At 43.8% G+C, this 25,238-nt stretch overlaps 1 protein-coding gene across 1 annotated transcript in view; it reads right to left on the bottom strand.

Annotated features, from left to right (window-relative positions):
* LOC124596247 (neutral ceramidase-like) overlaps positions 1–25,238 on the bottom strand; it is a 400,578-nt gene that overhangs the window by 75,806 nt on the left and 299,534 nt on the right. Inside the window, exon 9 of the mRNA XM_047135314.1 lies at positions 11,316–11,510. Within this exon, the coding sequence (XP_046991270.1) occupies positions 11,316–11,510 (195 nt within the window). The remainder of the gene's footprint in view (positions 1–11,315; positions 11,511–25,238) is intronic.

Raw genomic sequence — 25,238 nt, forward strand, 5'->3', positions numbered from 1 at the left:
CTGGATGGCCGAAAGCGAGTTTGAACCGTTATCCTCCCGAATGCGCCACCACGCTCCGGTAAAGACACGTATATCAGGGAGACTTTATATCTGCCGTGTCACGATGCTACACGAACATTAACATATATATCATTGTTAGCAAACGGGCTCCTTCTTTACTTACGTTACCTAGAGGCTACTACGGTCGCAGGTTCGAATCCTGCCTTGGGCATGGATTTGTGTGATGTCCTTCGGTTAGTTAGGTTTAAGTAGTTCTAAGTTCTAGTGGACTGATGACCTCAGATATTAAGTCCGATAGTGCTCAGAGCCATTTTTTTTATCTCGAGGTTAGGGGTCTGCTGTATTCATTATTTGCCAAATTTATTTTCATTCTGAGCCCTTCCGTCGGTACAGTCAACAACCTAAGGGAAGAATGTCGCGTGCACCATCTACCTGCGCATCGAGTAAACCTTGTTCAGTGTGTTATCGTATTTTAACTGTTTCTGCATGGCTCATCGACCCTACAGCGGTATACTCTTGTTCCTTGCACGCCTTTTTGGCTCCTTGGTCTGCTTGCTCATTTCGCCAAATTCCCACTCCCCTGCTACCCAGAAGAACGATACGTGCTTCCTTTGTTGCTGAAGAAGAAGTCGATTGTGTTGAATTGATTATAACATATTCTTTATTGGGTACGTCTATTGTAATGTTTGTAGAGCACTAAGTGAAACGTAGTTGTTAAAATGCGTGCACTCAGCCTGGTGGTCATCGCTTTTTCCGGTCAATATAAACTAAATGTGAATTTCAAAACAACCGATCCTTTATCTCAAAGCATAGGGTTTACGATACTTAGCAAACTGTTCATTTTGACCTTAAAGGTTGACAGATTCTCTACGAAAATTTCTCTTATTCAGTGGAAGAGTTCTAGCACCAATTTTTACGTTTTTTCCCCTTCTGAACGATATTATTTCACTGAGTGCAGGAGATTGTTGAATCAACTGCTCATCGGTTTTATTATTTACATAAAATTGCGTCTTCTCGGCCACTGTTTAGTATCCAGCAATGGGCTCAACAGATCGTTACTTAACATATAAAAATTTCAAATAGTATCTAACAAAACAGACGTAGTGGCTTTCATTTGTTACGTCGTAATCATCATTTAAAACGCATTAATTGACGAAGGTCTCAAAAAAGAGGCTTGTAACCACCAACTATCTTATATAATTTATAATCACTTTAACGGCATAAATTTCTATCTTTGCATGGCATCGCAAAGTTTTCTTCTGTCAGTCGTTTAAGTTAAGCAGTGAACTGATATTACTATGGTTTTTCCTTTCCTTTTCATTAATCACAGCAGTCGTTGAAATTTACTATGCTGCGCCTTTCGACAAGGCGTCGACATTCAAGATTTGTCTCCATCTCTTACACTGCTCCTGCTTGGCAGAAGATTTCTGAGCGGAAATTTCGTTTTCCGAAAGGAAAGTGAATCATCAATCATTGTCGAGTATAAGACGACCTGCGTTCCGTTGTTTGTGGATAAAAACGTTGCCTGGCAATTTTGCTCATGAATCATTTCTGCGTATTATTTATGAGTCGGGCAATTTAAATTCTGAATTTTAAAGAGATTTGATTTTGTTTTTCTCACTTCGTCCTCGTATCAAACGAGTAAATGTCTTCGTATTTCGCCTGAGATACGATCAAACACGTCGGTGCTTTCTACCGAAGTTTGCTAATAAGCGGAACATAGCTCGTCAAGAGTGTGAGTTTGTAAGCAACGACGCGCACCTTCTAACATTTACTGAACTGACGTTCCAGGTAACACGATACACTACCTCATTAAGCCTTTCAATAACACGTGGTACGTAGTAATTAACATATGTCATGCTGCAACAGTTTCATGATATTACGTATCAGAGTGATTGGGCGCAGATAACTTCGCCGTTGAATTTCCACAACCACAAACAGACACTAAAGTAGTTTTATTACTGCAGAATTGTATCAACTTGACAAGCCTTGTTTAAAGAATTAATTAAAAGAGTCACATTGAAAAATAAATATCGGTATTTACATTAATGACAGGAGAAAAGATCAGAAACAGTCGTTATACACTGACTATTAAAGGAGTAGCCTGTAAGCTCAAAATAGTATTTTAGCCATTTTTAATTCTGAGAACTGCATGTATAAAAATCTTTTGACATGCTGAAGGGAGCAGCATAGTTAGAACACGAGGACCGGAAGATTATCTACAACTTGTAAAGAAATTAGCCTGCAGCTGTGACAATCGAAGTACATGAAAGGGAAGAAGCAGTTGAGAATGAGATAGAGCAGGTATTGAAAAAGAAAAGTTAGAGACCAGCGATAAGAAATAAAAGGTTCGATGTTTGTGGATGCCACTGTAATTCTGTCAGAGACGACTAAGAACTTGGAAGATTAGTGGCACGGAAATTAGGATCTCGACGAGAAGTTGAAAGATGACAGTCAAAAAACGTTAAATAGAGGTAATGGGGTGAAGCAGAATTAAATCAAGTGATGCTGAGGGGGTTACATTAGATTAAGAAATGAGGCACTAAAAACAGTAGTCAAGTTTTGCTGTCTGGATAAGAAAAAAACCTGACGATGCCATAAATAAACAGGATGTAAGATGGAAACTGGTAATCGCAAGCAACTATTTTATGAAAAACAGAAGTATGTCAAAAACGGAAGTAAGTTTGTTAGAATATCTTTTCTGAAGATATTTATCTGAAATACAGTTTTATACGAAAATGAACAATACGTAAAAGGAGAGAATGAAAGCTTTTGATGTGTGGTGCTACTGACAACTCTTGGTGGCAAAACTTGACAGAAAGGAAATGTTAAAAGGACGCAACTTCAGGGGGCAAGAATTTCATAACCTGGCTAGGGAGTAAAGTGAGGAAAGCAAAAATTCTACAGTAGCAGTCAAGGGAAGATTACAGTAAACAATTTCAAGTTAAGATAGGCTACAGTACTTGCAAAGAGATGAACAGAACTGCACACTAGACACTAAAACCAGTCTTCGGTATGCAGATGCTACATCTTCATACCTACGAGACTGGGCAATGCAAATGACTACGAAAAACAATTTAGTATAATCATTGTGCCGATGGATATTCCTGTACTCGTCACGTTTATCTCTACATGTACTTAAAATGCGTCACACCAGCACAGCTTCCGTACCTGGTAAGCACTACACGTCAAAGACCCATACGTGCAACGCACACGACGCCTTACCTTCTCGCTCCGCTGACCGCCATAGGGAAGCTCGATCGTGATCCAGGTGCTATCGTCTACTCCTTGCACCTACACAGGAAAATATAGTAAGACAGCACATGTGTGCGGGATACACACCAACATCTTCAAATGAGATAACTCTTCGTAGTGACAGAACCCGTAGAGTAGGACACCGCATGCAGAGGTGTGAACAGGACAGAATATGGTCGAGGTTCCACACGCAGAGGAAGCGACACACGTGCAGAGTGATGTGCAGAACAATTATGTGAAACGGTGGCAAAGTGGAAAATTCGCAAGAGATGGAGAAAAATCGGTGCGGCGTGCATTCCCCAACGATGTAATTGGCCACGAAATTTCGAGACCAGCAGGAGTGCTCACTGCTAAAATACACTGAAGATATTCCACAAAACCGAGGGCATACGGCTATCGTTCAATAAAGGATTATCTTTGAGGGTTCAATATCAGCGTCGTGATCATTATGATAATCATCAGACGCAGCTACACTCCTGGAAATTGAAATAAGAACACCGTGAATTCATTGTCCCAGGAAGGGGAAACTTTATTGACACATTCCTGGGGTCAGATACATCACATGATCACACTGACAGAACCACAGGCACATAGACACAGGCAACAGAGCATGCACAATGTCGGCACTAGTACAGTGTATATCCACCTTTCGCAGCAATGCAGGCTGCTATTCTCCCATGGAGACGATCGTAGAGATGCTGGATGTAGTCCTGTGGAACGGCTTGCCATGCCATTTCCACCTGGCGCCTCAGTTGGACCAGCGTTCGTGCTGGACGTGCAGACCGCGTGAGACGACGCTTCATCCAGTCCCAAACATGCTCAATGGGGGACAGATCCGGAGATCTTGCTGGCCAGGGTAGTTGACTTACACCTTCTAGAGCACACGTTGGGTGGCACGGGATACATGCGGACGTGCATTGTCCTGTTGGAACAGCAAGTTCCCTTGCCGGGCTAGGAATGGTAGAACGATGGGTTCGATGACGGTTTGGATGTACCGTGCACTATTCAGTGTCCCCTCGACGATCACCAGTGGTGTACGGCCAGTGTAGGAGATCGCTCCCCACACCATGATGCCGGGTGTTGGCCCTGTGTGCCTCGGTCGTATGCAGTCCTGATTGTGGCGCTCACCTGCACGGCGCCAAACACGCATACGACCATCATTGGCACCAAGGCAGAAGCGACTCTCATCGCTGAAGACGACACGTCTCCATTCGTCCCTCCATTCACGCCTGTCGCGACACCACTGGAGGCGGGCTGCACTATGTTGGGGCGTGAGCGGAAGACGGCCTAACGGTGTGCGGGACCGTAGCCCAGCTTCATGGAGACGGTTGCGAATGGTCCTCGCCGATACCCCAGGGGCAACAGTGTCCCTAATTTGCTGGGAAGTGGCGGTGCGGTCCCCTACGGCACTGCGTAGGATCCTACGGTCTTGGCGTGCATCCGTGCGTCGCTGCTGTCCGGTCCCAGGTCGACGGGCACGTGCACCTTCCGCCGACCACTGGCGACAACATCGATGTACTGTGGAGACCTCACGCCCCACGTGTTGAGCAATTTGGCGGTACGTCCACCCGGCCTCCCGCATGCCCACTATACGCCCTCGCTCAAAGTCCGTCAGCTGCACATACGGTTCACGTCCACGATGTCGCGGCATGCTACCAGTGTTAAAGACTGCGATGGAGCTCCGTATGCCACGGCAAACTGGCTGACACTGACGGCGGCGATGCACAAATGCTGCGCAGCTAGCGCCATTCGACGGCCAACACCGCGGTTCCTGGTGTGTCCGCTGTGCCATGCGTGTGATCATTGTTTGTACAGCCCTCTCGCAGTGTCCGGACCAAGTATGGTGCGTCTGACACACCGGTGTCAATGTGTTCTTTTTTCCATTTCCAGGAGTGTATTTGGCATCCACTGCCTTTCCTAGAATTTTCCATGCACAACGGTCTTCTGCAACACTATACATATTAAAAGTATTCGGACATCCTTGTGCACTGCGGAGTTGACCGCTACATGCCACGAGAGCGGACCTGACAATATGAAAGCAGGAGGAGAGTATTGTGTTATCACTAGCAGCAGAAGGATAGGTCACGAGAGCTCAATAACTTCGAACGTGGACTAGTGATTGGATGTCACTTGAGTAACAAATCTATCAAGGACATTTCAACCCTTCTAAAACTACCACAATCGACTGTCGGCGATGTGACTGTGAAGTAGAAACATGAAGGAACAATCGTAGCTAAACCAAAACCAGGCAAACTTCATGTAATGATGCAGAGGGACCGTCGCGTATTGCGGAAAGAGGTTGTAAAAAATCTAATGAAGTTGGGGAAAGGAATTTCTCGTCTGTTTCAAAATGCTACCAGCATTCCAGCTAGCGTAACGAATGTTCGTAGCGGGCAGCTCCTCATGAGCCACACATTTCTTGCGGTCGGCGCTGCACTTTTGATGACTGGAAACAAGTGATTTGAAGTGGTGTATCACGCTATCCCCAATGGCAATCCGATAGAATGAACGCTTGATACAAAGTGCATGGGCGATTAGCACACCACAGAGCTAATTTGTAAAAACAGACACATGGTAAAAAAGTTCAAGTAGAAAAACTTGAATGTACGGAACACAACAGAATGGGTTTTGGGTTGAGTGACAGCATTAAGGGCACGAACTTATCAGACGGGACTGAGCTTCCAAAGAAGTTCGTATTAAGACCAGTACTGAAGAGTTGGAAGGTACGAGGCAAGTAGTATGAATGATATTCTTTACATGGCTTCTACTGACCCAAATTCATGAAGTTGCTTCTTCCCTCCTCGACCTCAGAGTTGACGTGTTTATGTCAACAGCCTTGTGGAACCCATAAACCCTTACAAATATGACCAATACTTGCAATAAATTGTTACTGGCGCTATGAAATCAACCAGTAGAGACCATGACCATCCGGAACTAGAAAACAAATGTCTGCACGGTAAAACACAAAGTACTAATCAGTCACTCACTGCAGCCATGTGCAAAAGGTGCAATAATGTAAAATTATTTTCAAAAGATCTGTACTTGTGAGACGGAAAGCGAAAAGGGGGGCTGTAAATTTTGTATTTTCAGCTATTGTAAGTTCTATGTTCAGCATTAAATTCTCAAAAATTTTAAAAAAATAGATTCCTGTTTCTAAATTTGAGTGAGTTTTGACAAGCTGAATACTGCCGATGGAAAATGGGTGTTTTGAGATACTGCATTTTGAAGTTTCACTTTATTACCATTGTTTCATTTAACATATTTAAGAAGCAAATTCTGCATATATATAATCCTCACAATGTCCATTTTCAAATGGTATGTATTTTTAAATATGAGATTACACATTAAGTGGTTAACCCCTTCAGACGTATAATCACATCATAATATACAAAAATTTAAAACCAGATAAATTGTCCATAAATTGAGCAAAATTACCGTACCAGGCACAGCTCTTTTTTAAGCAAAATATTGTGTTTATACTCAGTGTTATAGCACCTTTGAGATCAATTTTTTTATTTTATTGCCATTAATGGGCCCAAAACCACCCAAAATTTTCAATCGATAAAAAAACCAAAAATGATTTCTGATGCCCCATATTTTACAGTGACCAAAGAATCTGATTTTCTACTTCTAAAACACATGTATTTGAAGGGGTTGAAGACCGTTTCCTAACAGCTTTTCCTCCTCTTCTTCCTCAGGATCCTCAATGTCACTCACTTTACGTTCTGGTTCTACTTCAGGACACGCAGTGTCTTTTTCCTTTTCTTTGCAATACGTCCTCATGTTTTTAAAAATGACAATAGTTTCGTTGATTTGTCACCCCTGCTGGAATTATTGTACCAGGGAAACCAACGGCTCCATTTTCCCATTTTCATTGACAAAGATGCGGTCCCCAAATTCATTTCCATCAATGCCCATTTTGCTAATGATGAACTCATAGTGGATGTATTTAGTTAGTTGAGGTACTTTGTTGGCATTACTATCATTTAAGACTTTTAGACAGTCATATGTGTTCGCAGTAGCTTCACGTTTTTGATTTGTAGCTGGCACAGCAGTGTTAACACGTCTTTTAGATGTACGTTTTCGTTGCTACATTAATGTCAGCTGTCAGCTGTCGTTCTACGTCTACCAGCAGCAAATTAGTAACATATGTAGGCATTTATAGCTCTCATATAAAAACGGACCACTTGTCTGACATTACTGTATTTACAAAACGGTCTTCTTTTATAGAAAGCTATTCTGAGTTCATTAAAATGCCTATAAAATTTAGGAGATACTATCTGACACAGCTGCGAGATTTAGAATAAGGGCCTCTTGACAGGCCGGTGTTATGTCCCCAAAACGACAAGAAGTCCCTGTTTCAGAATACTGGCATCGATTGTTTTCAACGATGTTATTGACTCCTGTTGGATTGCAACAACTTTCAGATCGATACGAGCATGTACAGAATGAATTAAATTACTACAATATGCACAAAAGCGAAAACACATTTTTAGACATCATCGAACGTTTTTGCTTGTTCTGAAAATTATGTGGTCCCTTTCCGCTCTTCTCGCATTTATTCGTGTGTTGGATGCAGACTCTCCTTTCATTGATGGTTACATATCTTCTAAGTTAACCCTAGACGTAGTGGGTGCTGAAGCAGCGTTTTGGTGCATTGTAACTCTTTAAAACTTTGATTTAAGCGTATAGATAAATGTGAAACCAATTTTGTGGTCATCTGCAAAAATAAAAAAAAAAAGAAGATACCCAGAGTAACCAGAAAAAGAAGCATGAAGGAGAAGAAACAAACACCTTGCTATAAGTGGACTACGAATTTTAACTATCACGTACTGCTACAGAAGGCAGCATTGGTCACAACTAGAAGAACCGTTCCCATAACGATATGTCTGGAAACCAATACTTGTTGAGATATAGGCCAATCTGTCCTCCCATTCCCGCCTGTCAGTTACGTAAAAGGAGACACTACAGCTGTGCTGAAAGTGATTACCAAGCATCCTAACACATCCTTCAGCCCTTCTTCGCAATGAATCATGCTCTCTTTCAAATACCCCTAGCTCCATTTCGATTGCCATCACGCTCTCTTATATCATTTGCACACTGTCGAAGGATTAGCATCAAACAGTGCCTTTCAATGTCCCCAATGCCAAAAATACAAGAATTTACGTCCGATGAACGGGAAGTTCATGCTACCGTGCCCCCTCTACCAATCCACTCCCAATTAAACATTGCGGCGACGTATTGTCGGTGATCTGTAGAAAATAGGGTGGTGTCTTGTCGTGCGTGAACCACAGCCGTTGTTTCTAGAAGGGCAACGTTCTCCAGCAGCGCTGATAATTCATCGCGTAGAAATCGGTGATACATAAGGGTCTGTCACCGAAAATTCGTGCCCATACACCAATACTGAAGCGATCCTGAGCCGCACCATCTCGACTCTCGAGGATTTCCATCTTCCATATGTGCGTATATTGTGACAATTTACTATGCCATCTCTGGCGTAATCTTTAAATAAAATGCAGGCCGTGAATTGTGGATCTTCAGTCAGGCATATCTCAACAAGTATTAGTTTCCGCACATATCACTATACTAGTTTTGACCAATACTGCCTCTTATAGGAATATATGACGCTTTTTTCAACCATCCAATATAGTACGAATTCTATATAATATTCAGTCAATAACTGTTTTTTTCGCTACTTTCATATTGCTTTTGTAAAGATACATGTCGTCAAACTCTACTTTGCAGAATCGAATGACATTTTGAAATTAACTATTTGCTGTTCTCAGCTATCATCCAACGAACCAGTTTTGTAATATTTTACACCAGCGTAAAGACAAATTATTTTAAAGTTGAAAAGTAAAAATTAAAAAACTTGTTTCTACATATCCATCGATGTTTCAGAAGCCACCTTACAGTTCATGGCGGAGGGTGCTTATTCTCTGACGTGGTCTTGCAACAGGTGCTTTATAAAAGCATTCGATTACATTGTTTTATCCACATGTTGCTTGCTTTAAACCAGATTATTTCACATTCGGATTGTGTTATAACATCACTAGTTATCAAATTCTACACGGCAATAAATACGCCGCCACCGCTGGCGTCTGGTGCACTGACGATATACAATCCAGTGTGAATTTAGTAGCTCGCTGCTGTTCACTTCTCTTTTAACCATCCTTCTGTCCATTATTACCACTGTTCTGAAGAGACAACAAAGTTTGCAGACAAATATTCTAAAATAAAAAAATAGTAACATTTAGAGTACTTGAAGTACAACCATTAGATTGTGTCCGAGGTATTTTTCTGTCTACATGATATCTTTTGCACTTCTACTGTTAATTTCCTACCAGAAAAGACACATACAGCAATTGAACCATAGCAGTAAAATTGCTAACCATTGTAATCGTAATTTCGGAATATCTGTTATTTTTGCTATTATGTTTACTTTTCCCGAATACAAACTGATGTTCAACACGTCTTCTGTTTTTCTTTCTGTTGCACAGTGTGCATCATGAGCGATTTTTCTCTCTGTAGCTGAGTGTGAGCTGTTATGAGCTACCTGGGAGATTAAAGCTTTATGTTGGACTGGGCCTTTCCGGGCGAGTGCTCTACCAGCCGAGCTACCCGAATACGACTTATGCCAGTACATCATCTTCTACGTTGCAAACCTCACGGACGTCCTCCTGGATGACTTGTGGGACAAAGATGACAGGTCTGAACTTTAATTTGGCTCACGGTTTTAATCTGCCAGGGCATTTCACATAAGCGCGCATTACAATGCAGTGAAAATCCATCCTGGAAACAATCCCGCAGACTGCGGCTGAGCCACATCCCCGCAATATCCTTTCTTCCAGGAGTGCTATTCCCTCAAGTTACGTAGGAGATCTTCTGTGAAGTTTGGAACGGAGGAGTTGAGCGAATTTATTTTGCTATGATAAAAGGAGTTACATCGATTTTTGTGTATTAAAAATACAATGGGACTGCTTCACTTCTTTCGAAGGTTTTACTAGAATTTTCGTTCTGTCTTAGAAAAGCTTTTTTTTTTTTAACTCAGATCTAATTCCAGAAGTTTACAACAGTGACGGAATTAAGCATCATAATCTTATGTTTATGAATGCATGCCAACATTAAATGTACTTGGCTAGGATATATGAATTTACTGATTTTGCATTTTGTATTAAAAACTTAACAATACTGCTTTGCTTTGACAAATAACAGTTATGGTCCTTGCTAGGGGCAATGAATTTATAAAGTTTGCTTTGCGGTTTGGGTGCCTGATTATTATATTTTTATTTCGTTTTTTTATGAATAAAAATGTCTAGAAGACAGTCGATTTCTTCTGAATGCTCCTGAATGGCTAAAGCAGAATATGCAGGTTCTAGATTCGAATGACGGCGAGATTTGCTACAGCTCGAGAACATCATGCTTTAACTCGCTCTTTGGAAATGCCTTCCGAAAACGTCACTCACAGAGGCTTAAAGTTATTTCTCTGCAACGTAATATCATATAAGCGGGAATTCTGCTGGGAAGTAGTGCAGGCGAACTAGTTTTCATACACCGAATCCCACTTACTCCTAACAGTTTACCATTTCGCTTTAAACTCGTACAATGCCCAGAGAGCTTATGTTAGTCATGACGATAAACAGAGCACAAGGCCGCACGCTGCACGTTGCGGGCTTGGACCTTATTGTCAGTTGCTTTCTGCACGGGCAGGTCTATGTGGCTCTCCTCTGTGTCAGTGAAAGAAGCAAGATGTTCGCTGATGTCGCCAATCATACTAATTCAAACGTTGTAAACAAACAAGTTTTAGAAGTAAAAATCAATTCCACCCACGAAGACTTGGTTACAACTATGAATAAGTATCAGGCCAACACTGGGTCTCTTAGGTAGTTTACTAAATAACGTCTAAAATGGGAAGAATAGATCCTAGAATACAAACGGAAGATCAGTGCCCAGTTTTTCCCTTTTACTGTATGCTTGTGAAGTGACAGCAAAGTCTGTGCAGTGCGCCTTGATCCGTGAGTTTGTGGCCAGCACTCGACAGAACACTGCTGTGTACTCACCCTGCCGGTCATGAGGAGGATGGGTTTGGGGGCGTGGCAGGCCACGTCGTCCTGCGTGGGCGTCGCCAGGAAGTCGCGCACCGTGTCCCAGAGCGAGTTGCTGGAGCGGGTGCCCTGCTGGAAGGCGAAGGCGCCGGGGCCGTCCGTGGTGCCCGCGCCGAAGCTGTAACCCATGGCCGGCAGGCAGCCCCGCACCTGCAAACAGCCAACAATCAGGAACACCTCTCTCATTGTGCTACGCCCTCCCTGTCAACTTGTAGAGCAATGCTAGTTTAACAGACAGTCCACGCTGTCTAACAGGAACGCAGTGGCTACGTGTAACGAAATTCTTTTACTGTGTTTTCAGCTAAGAGTTACAAAAACTGCCGCGCGGGATTAGCCGAGCGGTCTGGGGCGCTGCAGTCATGGACTGTGCGGCTGGTCCCGGCGGAGGTTCGAGTCCTCCCGAGGGTATGGGTGTGTGTGTTTGTCCTTAGGATAATTTAGGTTAAGTAGTGTGTACGCTTAGGGACTGATGACCTTAGCAGTTAAGTCCTATAAGATTTCACAGACATTTGAACATTTTTTGAGTTACAAAAACTGTGTCATGAACGGTTAGACTTCCTCGTACGTCATTATGAGCCACTGATTTCAAAACGAAGAATAAAGGCGATAGTAAAACTCTGTCTTCATTTCAAACCAAACCAATGTCTGTACACAACTGTACACACTTCAACCCGTTATATACTAAGTAGCTTACCAAATGAACTGGAGGATGGACCTGCTAACATATGAGGCTCATTCAATAACCAAACAGACAAACATATACAGGTTGTCCCATCGCTATGAGTCACAGAACCACGAGACAGATGCTGCACGATAGGTGACGAGAAAGGGGGCAACGCTGCAGCTATAGCGCAAAGTGTCGACAGATGTGTGAAACAGTATAGACTACCCCATTATATAAGTTCGTAAGCTTTCACGGCCGGTGTCATTTCGAATAAAATAGTTTTGACTTTAGGCAGCGTCAATGTAAAACACTAAAGCAACTGAATTACGAATAAAATTATAAGCAGCCGACCAGTTGCAATGGATAAAGAGTTCTTTACCTAGGTTTCAACAAATTTAAATTTGTCTTCTTCAGAAGGTGGCAATTTGTAAAAACGGCGATGATACATCAGTCCATACTAATGTAAAATTGCCACCTTCTGAAGAAGACAAATTTAAATTTGTTGAAACCTAGGTAAAGAATTCTTTATCCATTGCAACTGGTCGGCTGTTTATAATTTTATTACGTGGAACCGTTGCTGTTGTGCAGCTATGTTTAAAATACTGAATTACGGATGTTTCGACCGACTTGCTGCGGTGCTCTTCATGGCAGTTAACTCCATCCGGTAAACAGGGACAGAGCAGGACCGATAGCGTTGCACAACTTTCTAGTCTTACGTCATTAACGCTACCCTTCAGTTTCAATATCAGGCGGCAGATACGTTTACATTCTCAGCACCTTTCTTGGCTCACAACCACATAATGCTATGCCCCAGACGTACATCATCAGAAATGTCTTCCTCAAATTAAGGATTATGTTTGATACTAGTAGATTTCTTGGTCAGAAACGCCCTTTTTATGTTCTCCTTGCTCCGTCCATCATGAGTTATTTTGGTGTCTAGGTTGCAGAATTCCCTAACTTCGTCTACTCCGTGATAATCAATTCTGATGTTATGTTTCCTGCTGTTCTCATTTCCGCAACTTCTCTTTCTTCGATTTACTCTCAATCTATATTCTGTAGTCCTCAGACTGTTCATTCTAATCACAAATCACGTAATTCTTGTTCACTTTCACTCGGGATAGTAATGTCATCAACGAATCTTATTATTCACAGCATCTCACCTTGAATTTTAATGCCACTCTTGAAAGTTCCTTCTATCTCTGTCATTTTTTCTTCGATTTATGGATTGAACGGTAGGGGCGAAAGACCACATCCCTACCTTATAAGCTTTTTAATCAGGGCACTTAATTCTTGTTCTTATATTCATATTGTCAATATTGTCTATTGCTTCCGTTTTCTCCGAATTTCTAACATCTTGCGTCTTTGGACATGGCCAAAGGCTTTTTCCATGTCGAAAAATCCTAAGAACGAGGACTTAACTTTTCTTCAGTATTACTTCCATTATTAACCTCAACGTCAGAACTGCCTCTCTGGTGTCTTACTTTTCCTATGTCAAATTGATCGTCATATAAAAGATCCTCAGTTCTCTTTTCCTTTTTCTGTATATTATTCTTGTAAGCAGCTTGGAATCATGAACTGTTACGCTGATTGTGCAATAATTCTCGCACTTATTGGCTCTTTCAATCAAAATAGGGTAATGTGTGGGTGATGTTCTTGCGGAAGGTCGGTTGTGTAGCGCTAGTTACGTACACTCCACACACGAACATCAACAGTCTTGTTTTTCTCGCTTCACCCAATCATTTTAGGGATTCTGATAAAATTTTATCATGTTTTCTGCCTTCTTCCCAAGCGCTTTTAAATTCTCTTCTCTCTCTTCCCTGTCGACTCCTGTTTCTTCTTCTGTCACGTCATCAGACAATTCCTCCTCCTCACAGAGGCTCTCAATACACTCTTACCACGGATCTGCTCTTTCCCCTGCATTTAACAGTGGAATTCCCATTGCATTTTTAAGGTTACCACCCTTGCTTTAAATTTCGCCGAAGCTTGTTTTGACATTTCTATATGTTCAGTCAGTCTTTCCGATGGCCATTTCTTTTTCCGATTTCTTCACATTTTTCATACAGCCTCTTTGCCTTGGCTTCCCTACACTTCCTGTTTACTTCATTCCTAACTGACTTGTATTTATGTATTCCTAAAGATCACCGAGCATTTTTGCAATTCCTTCTTTCGTCGCAGAACTAAAGTATTTATTCTATTATTCATCGTTTCTTCGCAATTGCCTTCCTTGTACCTCTGCTTTTCTTTTTTCAACTTCCTTGATTGCCCATTTTAGGGATGGCATTCCTCTTCAACTGAAAGTCCTACTGAGCTATTCATTATCGCAGTATCTATCGCCTTAGAGTACTTCAAGCATATCTCTTCATTCGTTACTACTTCTGTACCACACTTCTTAGCGCACTGATTGTTCCTGACTAGTCTCTTAAACTTCAGCCTGCTCTTCATCAGCATTAAATTGCGAGCTGAGTCTATATCTGCTGCTCGGTATGCGTTACAATCGAATATCTGATTTCGATATCTCCGCCTAACTATGATGTAATCTGAGACCTTCCTGTATCTCGGAATTTTCAAAGTATACCTCTTCCTCATGTGACATTTGAACAGATTATTCATTGCTAGCATCTGAAATTTACAGCAAAGCTATTGTTGTTGGTGTTGGAATGCCGTTGCTTCTGATGGGAACAATCCTGTCGCTGAACTATTCACAGTAAATGTCTCTGTCCTGCATTCCTATTCACGAAGGATCCTATTCCCATTATACCATTTTCTGCTGCTATTGATATTACACTATACACATCTGACCAGAAATCCTTGCCGTCTTTCCATTTCACTTCACTTATCCTCACTGTATACAGATTGATCCTTAGCGTTTCTAGGTTCCCTACCACGTTCAAATTTCTGCCATTCCACGGCTCGACTCGTACAACATTATCCTTTCGTTGGCCATTCAGTATTTTACTCACGGTCACCTCCCAATTGGCAGTCCCCATCCGAAGATCCGAATGGGAGGCTAGACTAGAATCTTGCTCCAGTGGAGATACCATCATAAAACGTTTCAGTTACAGGCCACATGTCCCGTGGGTACACATTATTTGTCTTCAGTGCGGTGGTTTCCATTGCCTTCTGCATCCTCATCCTTTTAGAAGCTGTTTCTTGTCCCAAGGGTGAACCATCAATTAGAGCGGTTCACAAACAACAACTCAAGTACACATGTTATTCCAAAACGTTATCGTGGCCAGGAGGTGCTGGTGAAATAACACACACTGCTAAAGATACCTTCTCATTTTAAAAGACTTTCTCAATAATAAATTTTTAAGTCTGGCTTTTTTTTTAAAAAAAACTATTTGAAAAACAATTTGCAATAGCTGACAAATTTTCTTTATGAAAAGGAGACTGCAAGGTATGACGTTAACAACTTCCCAATAATAAGATTTTAAACTTATCATATATCTAAGAGAAAAATTCCTTAGAAAACCTTTAAGTAGCTAGTTTGTACTAAAGTTAAAATAGTTGTCTCTTGCGAATTAAATAACTTATATTACACCCGTCAGTTGTTACAAGATAAATGTGAATAAGCCAGCACACAAACCTTCACATTAAAGGCAGTTCCCAAAAAAAGTTTTCCTTAGCTCAGTGAGGGAGTGACACGTCTAAAGGGGCCAGATCACAATAGTCGGAATAGTTATTGGTGGTCTACAGGGTCACAGCAGATCAGCCCCAAAACTTGCATTAGAACCCACCATCTCCCCGAGTTAGCCAAAACAAGAAGATGTAGCAAGGGTGGTGCCTGTACAGACTCCGAACCACAGAGACACGTGACACCGACTCTGATTCACCCAATCGAGGTGTGAATGAAACGGCCCGACCAAGAAGCAATTCCCACATTCCCGCGGACAGGCAAACGAAAACTGTGGTGGGAAGACCCCCAACAAAACCACTGGTGAAGAAACTCATACATTTCAATAGAACTTGAAAAACCCCTTTTATATAACTAACTCTGTTACATGAAAACAGTACTCAACTTCACACACTCCACCACAGCGCTGGGAACACGTTGAACTTCCTTATGCTCGTCAGAGCCAACCGCTGCCAATGGTTTCATCGGGCGATAAGAAGACATACGGTCCCACAAGCTGATCTCCTGCACCAAGGCTTCTAATCTTCGTAAGCCACGTACATGCTGGTAAGGCAGACAGCCCCTGACAGCCAAGAGGTCGGGCTAAGCACGTGGCGAGCTGTTGACGACCCCCAACAACAGGGCCCCGTTCGCGCTACCACCTCTCTCGGTCACCGCCCAGTACGTAATCCTCGATCGTCACGCGACCGTACGCTTGCTCCACCTCCCGCCATAAGGCGGTAGCCATCCAAACAGCGCGCCAAACCGAAAGCGCCACCGCAAACACTAGACGTGAAGCGAAAGCACTCCGCCTGGCGCGCTTTTCGAAGAGCCGGACACAACTACAGCTCAAAGGGCAACAGAGCGCCCTGAACCTCTGTACGCTCCTCCGCCCTCTATGACAAAGCCTTTGGCGGAATGAGGGTTGTCTTATGCCACAAGTCTTCGTCTGCCATTTCGATTACACGTCTCACGTTTTCGCTGGTCGTTGTGGATCAGTTCTAACCGGCACTCATCACTAAAGACAATTCTACTCAAGTCAATGAGATCGAAGACGTGTCTGGAGGCGGCCTGATATCCAGGGGTGATGGTTCGGGTGTCATTTCCCTTGGTTGTTATCCTCGGCACCCTTACAGCACAGCGGTACGTCGACGACATTCTACGCCGCGTTTTGTTGACCTCATGGCAAGCCATCCTGGATTTACATTCCAGCGAGATAATGCCCGCCCGAAAGGGTGAGAGTTTCTGCTGCTTGCCAAACTCTACCTTGGTCAGCTACATCGCCGAATCTCTCCCCAGTTGAGAAACGTTTGGAGCATTATGGACAGAGGCCTCCAACCAGATCGGGATTCTGACGATCTAACGCGTCAACTGGACAGAATTTGAAGATTTTGCTTCCGTGTGGATCCACAGCCTCTAAGTGTTCAATAAAAGAATACACTACACACGGTAGGCTGTATTGCGTTTTATTTAAATCATGGTGATAGCTAATTTCGGCCGTGAGCCATTATCAAACATTTCCCATGTCATTTATTACACATCGTGCTCAACACATTCTTTTATGTGACGGTCACCATATGTAATTCACGACCTAAATTAGCTAATAGCACGATTTTAATAAAGCACAACACAGCCTGCAACGGACAATTTATTCTATTATTGAACAGAATTAGGCACAATATTCCTCAGAAGAACATCTAATAAGTCTGTCAATAACTGCTTGCATAAAGGCCAGATATGCACCAGCGTGTCTGTCATTTGATCAATTTGTGAGCCTTTTTTTTTTAAAAAAAAATCAGCCATCCAACTTTCTGAAGTTGTAATCATCTGTTTGTCTGTATATATACATCACAGCTACCGATTTCTGTCCCATTCAGAAAATTTCTTTTTTCGTGTACTGCTTTTTTCTTCCTTTCTTTCTTGGAGATTATATATGGAACGTCAAGTAAATACTACGGGTTATACGGGACTCGTGGAACGTTATTTAGCATGCCTTCGACTTGAGTATTGTAATTAAATTGCAGGTGGTGAATCGAATGGCTGATCTATGAATGAAAACAGACGTGAGTGTCTTTAAGGAACTGTGTTCGTGTGACATTCTCAGACCCTCGAAATTACAATGTGCCACGCTGATCGATCAATTTGAAAAAAGAAAGCAAGTTTAAGTAACGGGTAATTATGCGAATTTATAATGAATTAGTGCGCTTAAAAGGTACTTGGCTGTGTTTTGGTAGCGTTGAGTGGTACGTTTAGAGGCATCTCGCCAACAGCAAGCTAAGGTTGGACTTTCAAAAAGATATATTCCCGTCCGAGTTCAACAAGTACTGTAATACACTGATTATTCCTTGCTACTGTAGTGTTACCTTGAAGCTGTGAGAAAGGAGGACAGGCGCTATAACGCGCGGAAGCAGAGACGATGCTGAGGGCAGACGAAACTAGTAGAGACATTGTTACATGAAGTAAACCGTAAGGGGAGAGCCCTGCGAAAATGTAGGCGCCCACAGACGTGGTCCCAGGGCGCTAGTTACTCTTCAAGGAATTAACATGTAACTTCATATGTCGTCTAGGCGCTGTGGTAGGTTGCCACCGTACAACTCTGTAACGAAGATACACGTGTTAGCGATAAAGCCTGCTTGATACCAGCCCTGAGAACAGCAACGTCAGTAGGCTCAGAAGGGTTAGAAAGAGAGCGAAAGCGCCAAAGAACTGCTGACGTAGCAGTCCCTACTCCGGGGAGCCCCAGGGTCGGGGCTAAATGACGTATAACAATAATGTTGCAAGCCTTATTTGGCAGAGCAGCTACGTTTAGCTTTCAGCTGAATAATGTTAGCGCAACTGCATTAACATCCCCGCCTTAGGAGCAGTAGAAAGGACGTAACGAAACTGTCATTAGCAGGCGCCTGCAAGAGACCTGCGGGATTGGCTGGGTGGCTTAAGTGGGAAAAACAGTACCCCGGAGCGACTCTTTAAAACCCCTAGATTCCGCATCTTGGCGGAGTTCTCAGTCAGACGATCTGGGCACCGAATTCGCGTCCGTCGAATCCAGCCTCGTTCCAGCTCCTCGTAAGTCTGCTCTCTCACTTGGAATGCCTCAGTGAACAGTGTCACATTCACTATGTTTTGTTTTGCAACTAAGTTGTTGCCTTACGATGCTGCTAGTGTTTGCCACTGTGGTTAGCATCCAGTCCTGGGACTTCTGCACTGGCTTCTGTTGTAACAGTGTTATTCATGTTTCTTCTAACCCTAGAACTAGCCTGTACCAGCGTTGGCTCAGATAGATCCAGCGTTGGCTCAGATAGATCCAAAGAAGAGCGGCGCGTTTCGTCACAGGGTTATTTGATAACCGTGATAGCGTTACGGAGATGTTTAGCAAACTCAAGTGGCAGCCTCTGCAAGAGAGGCGCTCTGCATCGCGGCGTAGCTCGCTCGCCAGGTTTCGAGAGGGTGCGTTTCTGGATGAGGTATCGAATATATTGCTTCCACCTACTTATACCTGCCGAGGAGATCACGAATGTAAAATTAGAGAGATTCGAGCGCGCACGGAGGCTCTCAGACAGTCGTTCTTCCCGCGAACCATACGTGACTGGAACAGAAAAGGGAGGTAATGACAGTGGCACGTAAAGTGTCCTCCGCCACACACCGTTGGGTGGCTTGCGGAGTATAAATGTAGATGTAGATGTAGAAGAAAACGATTAAATGCCTTCACTGCGAATTGTCCTGCCTTCTGCTCTGTACCGCTCGGGAGCGCAGACTGACCAGCAACCCCTTTTCTCCCTCTCCCATCTATGTCAGGACACGACAGTACATCCTACTAGACGAATCAGACAGTTCACGCTTGGCAAGATTCCTGGTAAGGACGGAAAGGTAAGCCCTTCGACGGGCGTTATGCTACCTGCGGAAATCGTGAGGCGCATGCGCGAAGCTGAGCAAATGAGGAGCATCGCGTCGACGCAGCGTTAAGACGGCATGCGGAGCAGGCGCTCAGGAATGCCGTCCGCCACCAGCACTCCCGTGATGCATTCCTCCAGCTGTACTCCAGATCCCCCTTCTGCATTCCGCCAGCAGTTATCTGCGAGGAATGTGCACGGAACAGACGCTGGAGCGCGGATCATACGGGTAGCGCCAAATGTGGGACCACATGCGATGCATTCCACTGGCTCCTTCCCTCCTAGCGCCACTACAGGTGTGGTTTTTAATTAAAAACTACGCGCCCCGCAGAGGGAACTTTGGAGATCGGTGATTAAGCCGACGCGCATATCTCCTATTCTACACACACGCAACTTTAATTTCTTCCTCAACAATGAACAATATTGTCCTAGAAATGAACTGAACATAAATTCATCCCCCCTTCTCACCTCTGCCTCCAGTTTCTATCAAAGTTTTCGGGAAGTTTACGTTGATCATCAGTCCAGCGTCGGAACTGGTACTCGTCTCCCAAATATTCCCAATTGCGAACTGCTTTCTGCCTATTACCATCCTACCGAGATTAAGTACTTGACCAAAAGTATTTGAAAGTACAATGAAATGAATACCCCTAGCTGCATACAGGCGTTGATATAAGTCAACGGGGACAGTTGAAAATGTGTGCCCCCACTGGGCTCGAACTCGAGGTCTACTGTTTACATGGCAGACGCTCTATCCATCTGAGCCACCGAGGACGCAGAGGACAGTGCGACTGCAGGGACGTATCTCTGGCACGCCTCCCGTGAGATCCACATTCCCAGCTTATCGTCCCGCACTATATTCACAGTGCCCCTGCCCACTATACTCATTACACGCGGCTTTTTGCCGATTCCCGTAGGAGTTCGGGCACTGTTTGTGTATCCGCACAGAAGAAGATGGTCAAATGGTCGGCGAGCCTTAACTATATATATATGAATATGGTATCTGTCTGAAAGAACAGATACCATCGGTGAACATGCAACTCGTTAGAATGAAAGTACAATGAAATGAATACCCCTAGCTGCAATACAGGCGTTGATATAAGTCAACGGGGACAGTCGAAAATGTGTGCCCCCATCTTCTTCCATGTGGATGGGCAAACAGTGCCCGAACTCTTACGGGAATCGGCAAAAAGCTGCGAGTAATGAGTATAATGGGCAGGGGCACTATGAATATAGTGCGGTACAATAAGTTGGGAATGTGGGTCTCACGGGAGGTGTGCCAGAGATACGTCCCTGCAGTCGCACTATCCTCTGTGTCCTCGGTGGCTCAGATGGATAGAGAGTCTGCCATGTGAACTGGAGATCCCAGGTTCGAGTCGCGGTCGGGGCACACATTTTCAACTGTCCCCGTTGGCTTATTGATTTCATTGTACTTTCATTCTAACGAGATGCATGGTCACCGATGGTGTCTGTTCTTTCGGACCATCTTCATATATACAAAAGTATTTGCCCGCCACTATGTAGCGTGAAATTGACCAGCAACCATTATAAAAGGTGGCGGGGAGTACTGTGTTGTCAGTACAGAAGCACCAACAGCAGAATGGGTTAGTGATGAGAGCTTAATGACTCCGAACGTGGACTAAAATGTTCAAATGTGTGTGAAATCTTATGGGACTTAACTGCCAAGGTCATCAGTCGCTAAGCTTACATACTACTTAACCCAAATTATCCTACGGACAAACACACACACCCATGCCCGAGGGAGGACTCGAACCTCCGTCGGGACCAGCCACACAGTCCATGACTGCAGCGCCTCAGACCGCTCGGCTAATCCCGCGCGGCGAACGTGGACTAGTCACTGGACGTCAGCTAAGAACAGATCCATCACGGAACGTTCAGCGCTTCTAAAACTGCCAAAGTTGGCAGTTGGTGATGTGACTGTGAAGTCAAAATGTGAAGGAACTATCACAGCTGAACCATAACCAGGCAGATCTCATGTACTGAGAGACAGGGGCTGTCGATCATTAGAGAGTGTGGATGTAAAATGTCGCACGAGATCAGCGGAAGGACTCACTCGTGAGTTCCAGAGCGTTACCAACAATCCAGGTAGCAAAGCGACGGAGCATATTGAGAGTTAAAAATAACTGGATACAATGGCCGAGCAGCACTTGTTAAGTTACCCACTTCTTAAGTGACAATTGAAAGTGGTGTAAAGGGCGACACGATCGAACAGCGGATGAGTGGAAACGAGTGAATTAGAGCAATAAGTCTCTCTAAGTAAATCTGTTGGAAGGGTTTGGGTTCGGCGAATGGCTGGACAACGTTACCTAAATGTCGAACTATATGAACACAGTTTACAGCATAGTGTTTGTTGGGAACAGCCGAGGAACTGTTTGGAGGTGATGATCGTTGACATCAACATTATCATGTCACGCAGTATCTTTGATGCAGTTGTTTGTGGACAATAACCCCCCCCCCTCTCCCCCCCGAAATGCACTGGCCTGTCAAGAGTTCCGACCTAAACCCAATGAAACGCCGGTGGGAATTTAGAAACGTCGATTTCGCTCCCGACCTCAACTTCAACATCACTACTCTATGGTTTCGGCTCTTGTGGAAGAATGGGCTGCTATTCATCAACAGACGTTGAACACCTCACTGAAAGTGTCCCTAGCAGAGTCTGTCATACAGGTGAATGGTGGACACAACAGATATATATGTCCACTTATAGGTGTCCAGATACCTTTGAACAGATAGTGTATTCATGTGAAAAGAACAAAGGACCCTCTCAACTTTTATGAGTAGGGAATGAACGTCTCGAACAAAATAGAAACAAAAACGCTTCACACACTGGTACTTGTAACTTTTTTCTTGACCATTGTTCAGAATTGTCCTAAATTTTCTTAAATGCTCTGTCTTCTTTCTAATATAATCCTAAGTCAGAATAAATTAAGAGTTGTTCATTAAATAAAACAACAAATTATCTATAATTTTCAATCCGATAGGGTGCGCAGCTGCTCTTATCAAGAGCTTTGCACCGACTGTTCGAATGTAGCGTGCTTCTAAAATAGCGTGAACACCTCGAACTAATTTATAAGCATAACATGATGTCATAGGAGCAACGACGTATATGACATAATCTGTTACCAAAAAATCATCCATAAAATACTTGAAAATGGACTAAGGACGAAACTGTACAAGCGCACAGGAAATAAAGAAACCGGCAGCTGAAAGCTTCAAAAAATCATTGAAAAACAAATTATCTATTCCTATAAGGCGGAAAACACAAAAAAGATATTCATAATTTTGATAATTTCAATTCTGCTCGTAAATAAATAATAACAGAATAGCGAAAGTGCAGGGCCGACTAGTCCTCGTTCGCACATGCGTCTCCAAGCAGTGGAGAGTGCAACGAGCTAGCTTAGCGGGGCAGAGCGGGTTTTCATTATCTGATCGCAGATTCCGCTTTGCCAAGCTCGCTCTGCGCTTAGTGCGGTTGTGACACCGTGTCTTAGGCTCGTTCGGTCTCCGAACACAGACGTAGCACATAGACGTATGAACAGCAGCTGTTACTCTATATCCTTACGATATGTGTATATCCTTATGTTACGTATCCTTACTAGCTGTGTACCTGGCACTGCCCAGGTACGAATTTATTTCGATCTCCTCTTAGCCCATCTCCTTCTTCCTCATGTTTTCTTCAGTCTCCTCCTTTCCCCCTTTCCCCCTTTCCCCTCTCTCCGTCAATTTCCTCCTGCCCCTCTCTCTGTACATGTGCTTCTCTTGCCTCTCCATCTCTTCCGCCCTCCTCTCCATCTGCAAATCTTCTCAACTTCCATTTCTCTCTCCGCTTCCACCTCCCCTCTCTCTGTTCACCACCACCTCCTTCTCTCTCTACCCATCTCTACCTCCTTCCTGTCTCTGTCCATCTTCTGGTCTTTCATTTCTCTCTCCATCTCACTCTCTTTGTCCATCTCCTCCTCTTCCCTTTCTCCTCTTCCCCTCTCCCTCTCTTTCCATGTCCTCTCTCCCCCTTCCCTCTCCACGTTATGACCCCACCCCAACAGGAGATTTCTGAAATGAGATTTTCACTCTGCAGCGGAGTGTGCGCTGATATGAAACTTCCTGGCAGATTAAAACTGTGTGCCCGCCCGAGACTCGAACTCGGGACCTTTGCCTTTCGCGGGCAAGTGCTCTACCAACTGAGCTACCGAAGCACGACTCATGCCCGGTACTCACAGCTTTACTTCTGCCAGTACCTCGTCTCTTACCTTCCAAACTTTACAGAAGCTGTGAGTACTGGGCGTGAGTCGTGCTTCGGTAGCTCAGTTGGTAGAGCACTTGCCCGCGAAAGGCAAAGGTCCCGAGTTCGAGTCTCGGTCGGGCACACAGTTTTAATCTGCCAGGAAGTTTCATATCAGCGCACACTCCGCTGCAGAGTGAAAATCTCATTCTGGAAACATCCCCCAGGCTGTGGCTAAGCCATGTCTCCGCAATATCCTTTCTTTCAGGAGTGGTAGCTCTGCAAGGTCGCAGGAGAGCTTTTGTAAAGTTTGGAAGGTAGGAGACGAGGTACTGGCAGAAGTGAAGCTGTGAGTACCGGGCGTGTGTCGTGCTTCGGTAGCTCAGTTGGTAGAGCACTTGCTCGCGAAAGGCAAAGGTCCCGAGTTCGAGTCTCGGTCGGGCACACAGTTTTAATCTGCCAGGAAGTTTCAGGAGATTTCTGATTCTTACCCTCAAAGTATTTTTTTCCACATAGTAAGTAATACATCCACGACATTGATTCAATTCGTTCCAGGGTTTTAGAAGCAGCTTTTTACCAGAGGCTTTAACCACGTACACACATGTCACATATATTTCACATTTTTCACACGTATTTCCACACGTACCTCATATCCATCTCTTGTGAATTTCGCCCCGCAGTTTCATTTTCACGCAGGTCAATGTTTATGACGTAATATAATCCGTACTGTGTGTCGTACAATGATATAACTTTGTAGGTACATCCAGTGGTATATGTGGATACTGTCTGCACAATGTCTTGTGAATGCTCTTAGTAATAAATAATGAATTAAAGCTGTATGCATCACGTGGCATATTTACATCTTGAACAGCGAAAACGTAGTATGCGAATTTGTTATCCTTTCATTATTTTGTGGGTGTATGTCTATTAGGAAAATTTCGTAAATATTGGAAATTAGGCGTAAAGTTTCCTGAAATGGCTAAGTGCTCTAGTTATTGGAAACTGGAGCAATGAAGTCTGGGTATTCGCGCGGTATGGGCTACATTTCTTTTCCTCCCAAACCCTATTGATAGGCAGGTTGCTCCTATCCCCACAGCGATTCTCTCCAGACGGTTTGGTTGGAATCGGTACAGTGGTTTAGAAGGAGATGTGGAACATACATACTCAAGTACATACATTATTATAATATATATGGCTTCGTCACACTTATTCCTCGCTCTTACGCCGTTTACGTGGCACAGGCCTCAGTTGTACGCTCTCCGCTTCAACGCAAAAAATCTAACAAAAGACGGACAGGACGGGCTTGTGAATATTTGGCGGGACATGACCGTAAAAAGCCGGACATGTCAGGCTACCACAGAATACCCGCCCATCCTATTCTCGGTAGCAGCTTTATTTTTTTTTTCGAGGCCGTAATTAAAGCTCTGTGACGACCACCTCGCTGGAGCAGACGCACAGTGCCGGTTCGATGTTCCTG

This window comes from Schistocerca americana, chromosome 2 (genome assembly GCF_021461395.2).
Source record: "Schistocerca americana isolate TAMUIC-IGC-003095 chromosome 2, iqSchAmer2.1, whole genome shotgun sequence".
Lineage (NCBI taxonomy): Eukaryota > Metazoa > Arthropoda > Insecta > Orthoptera > Acrididae > Schistocerca > Schistocerca americana.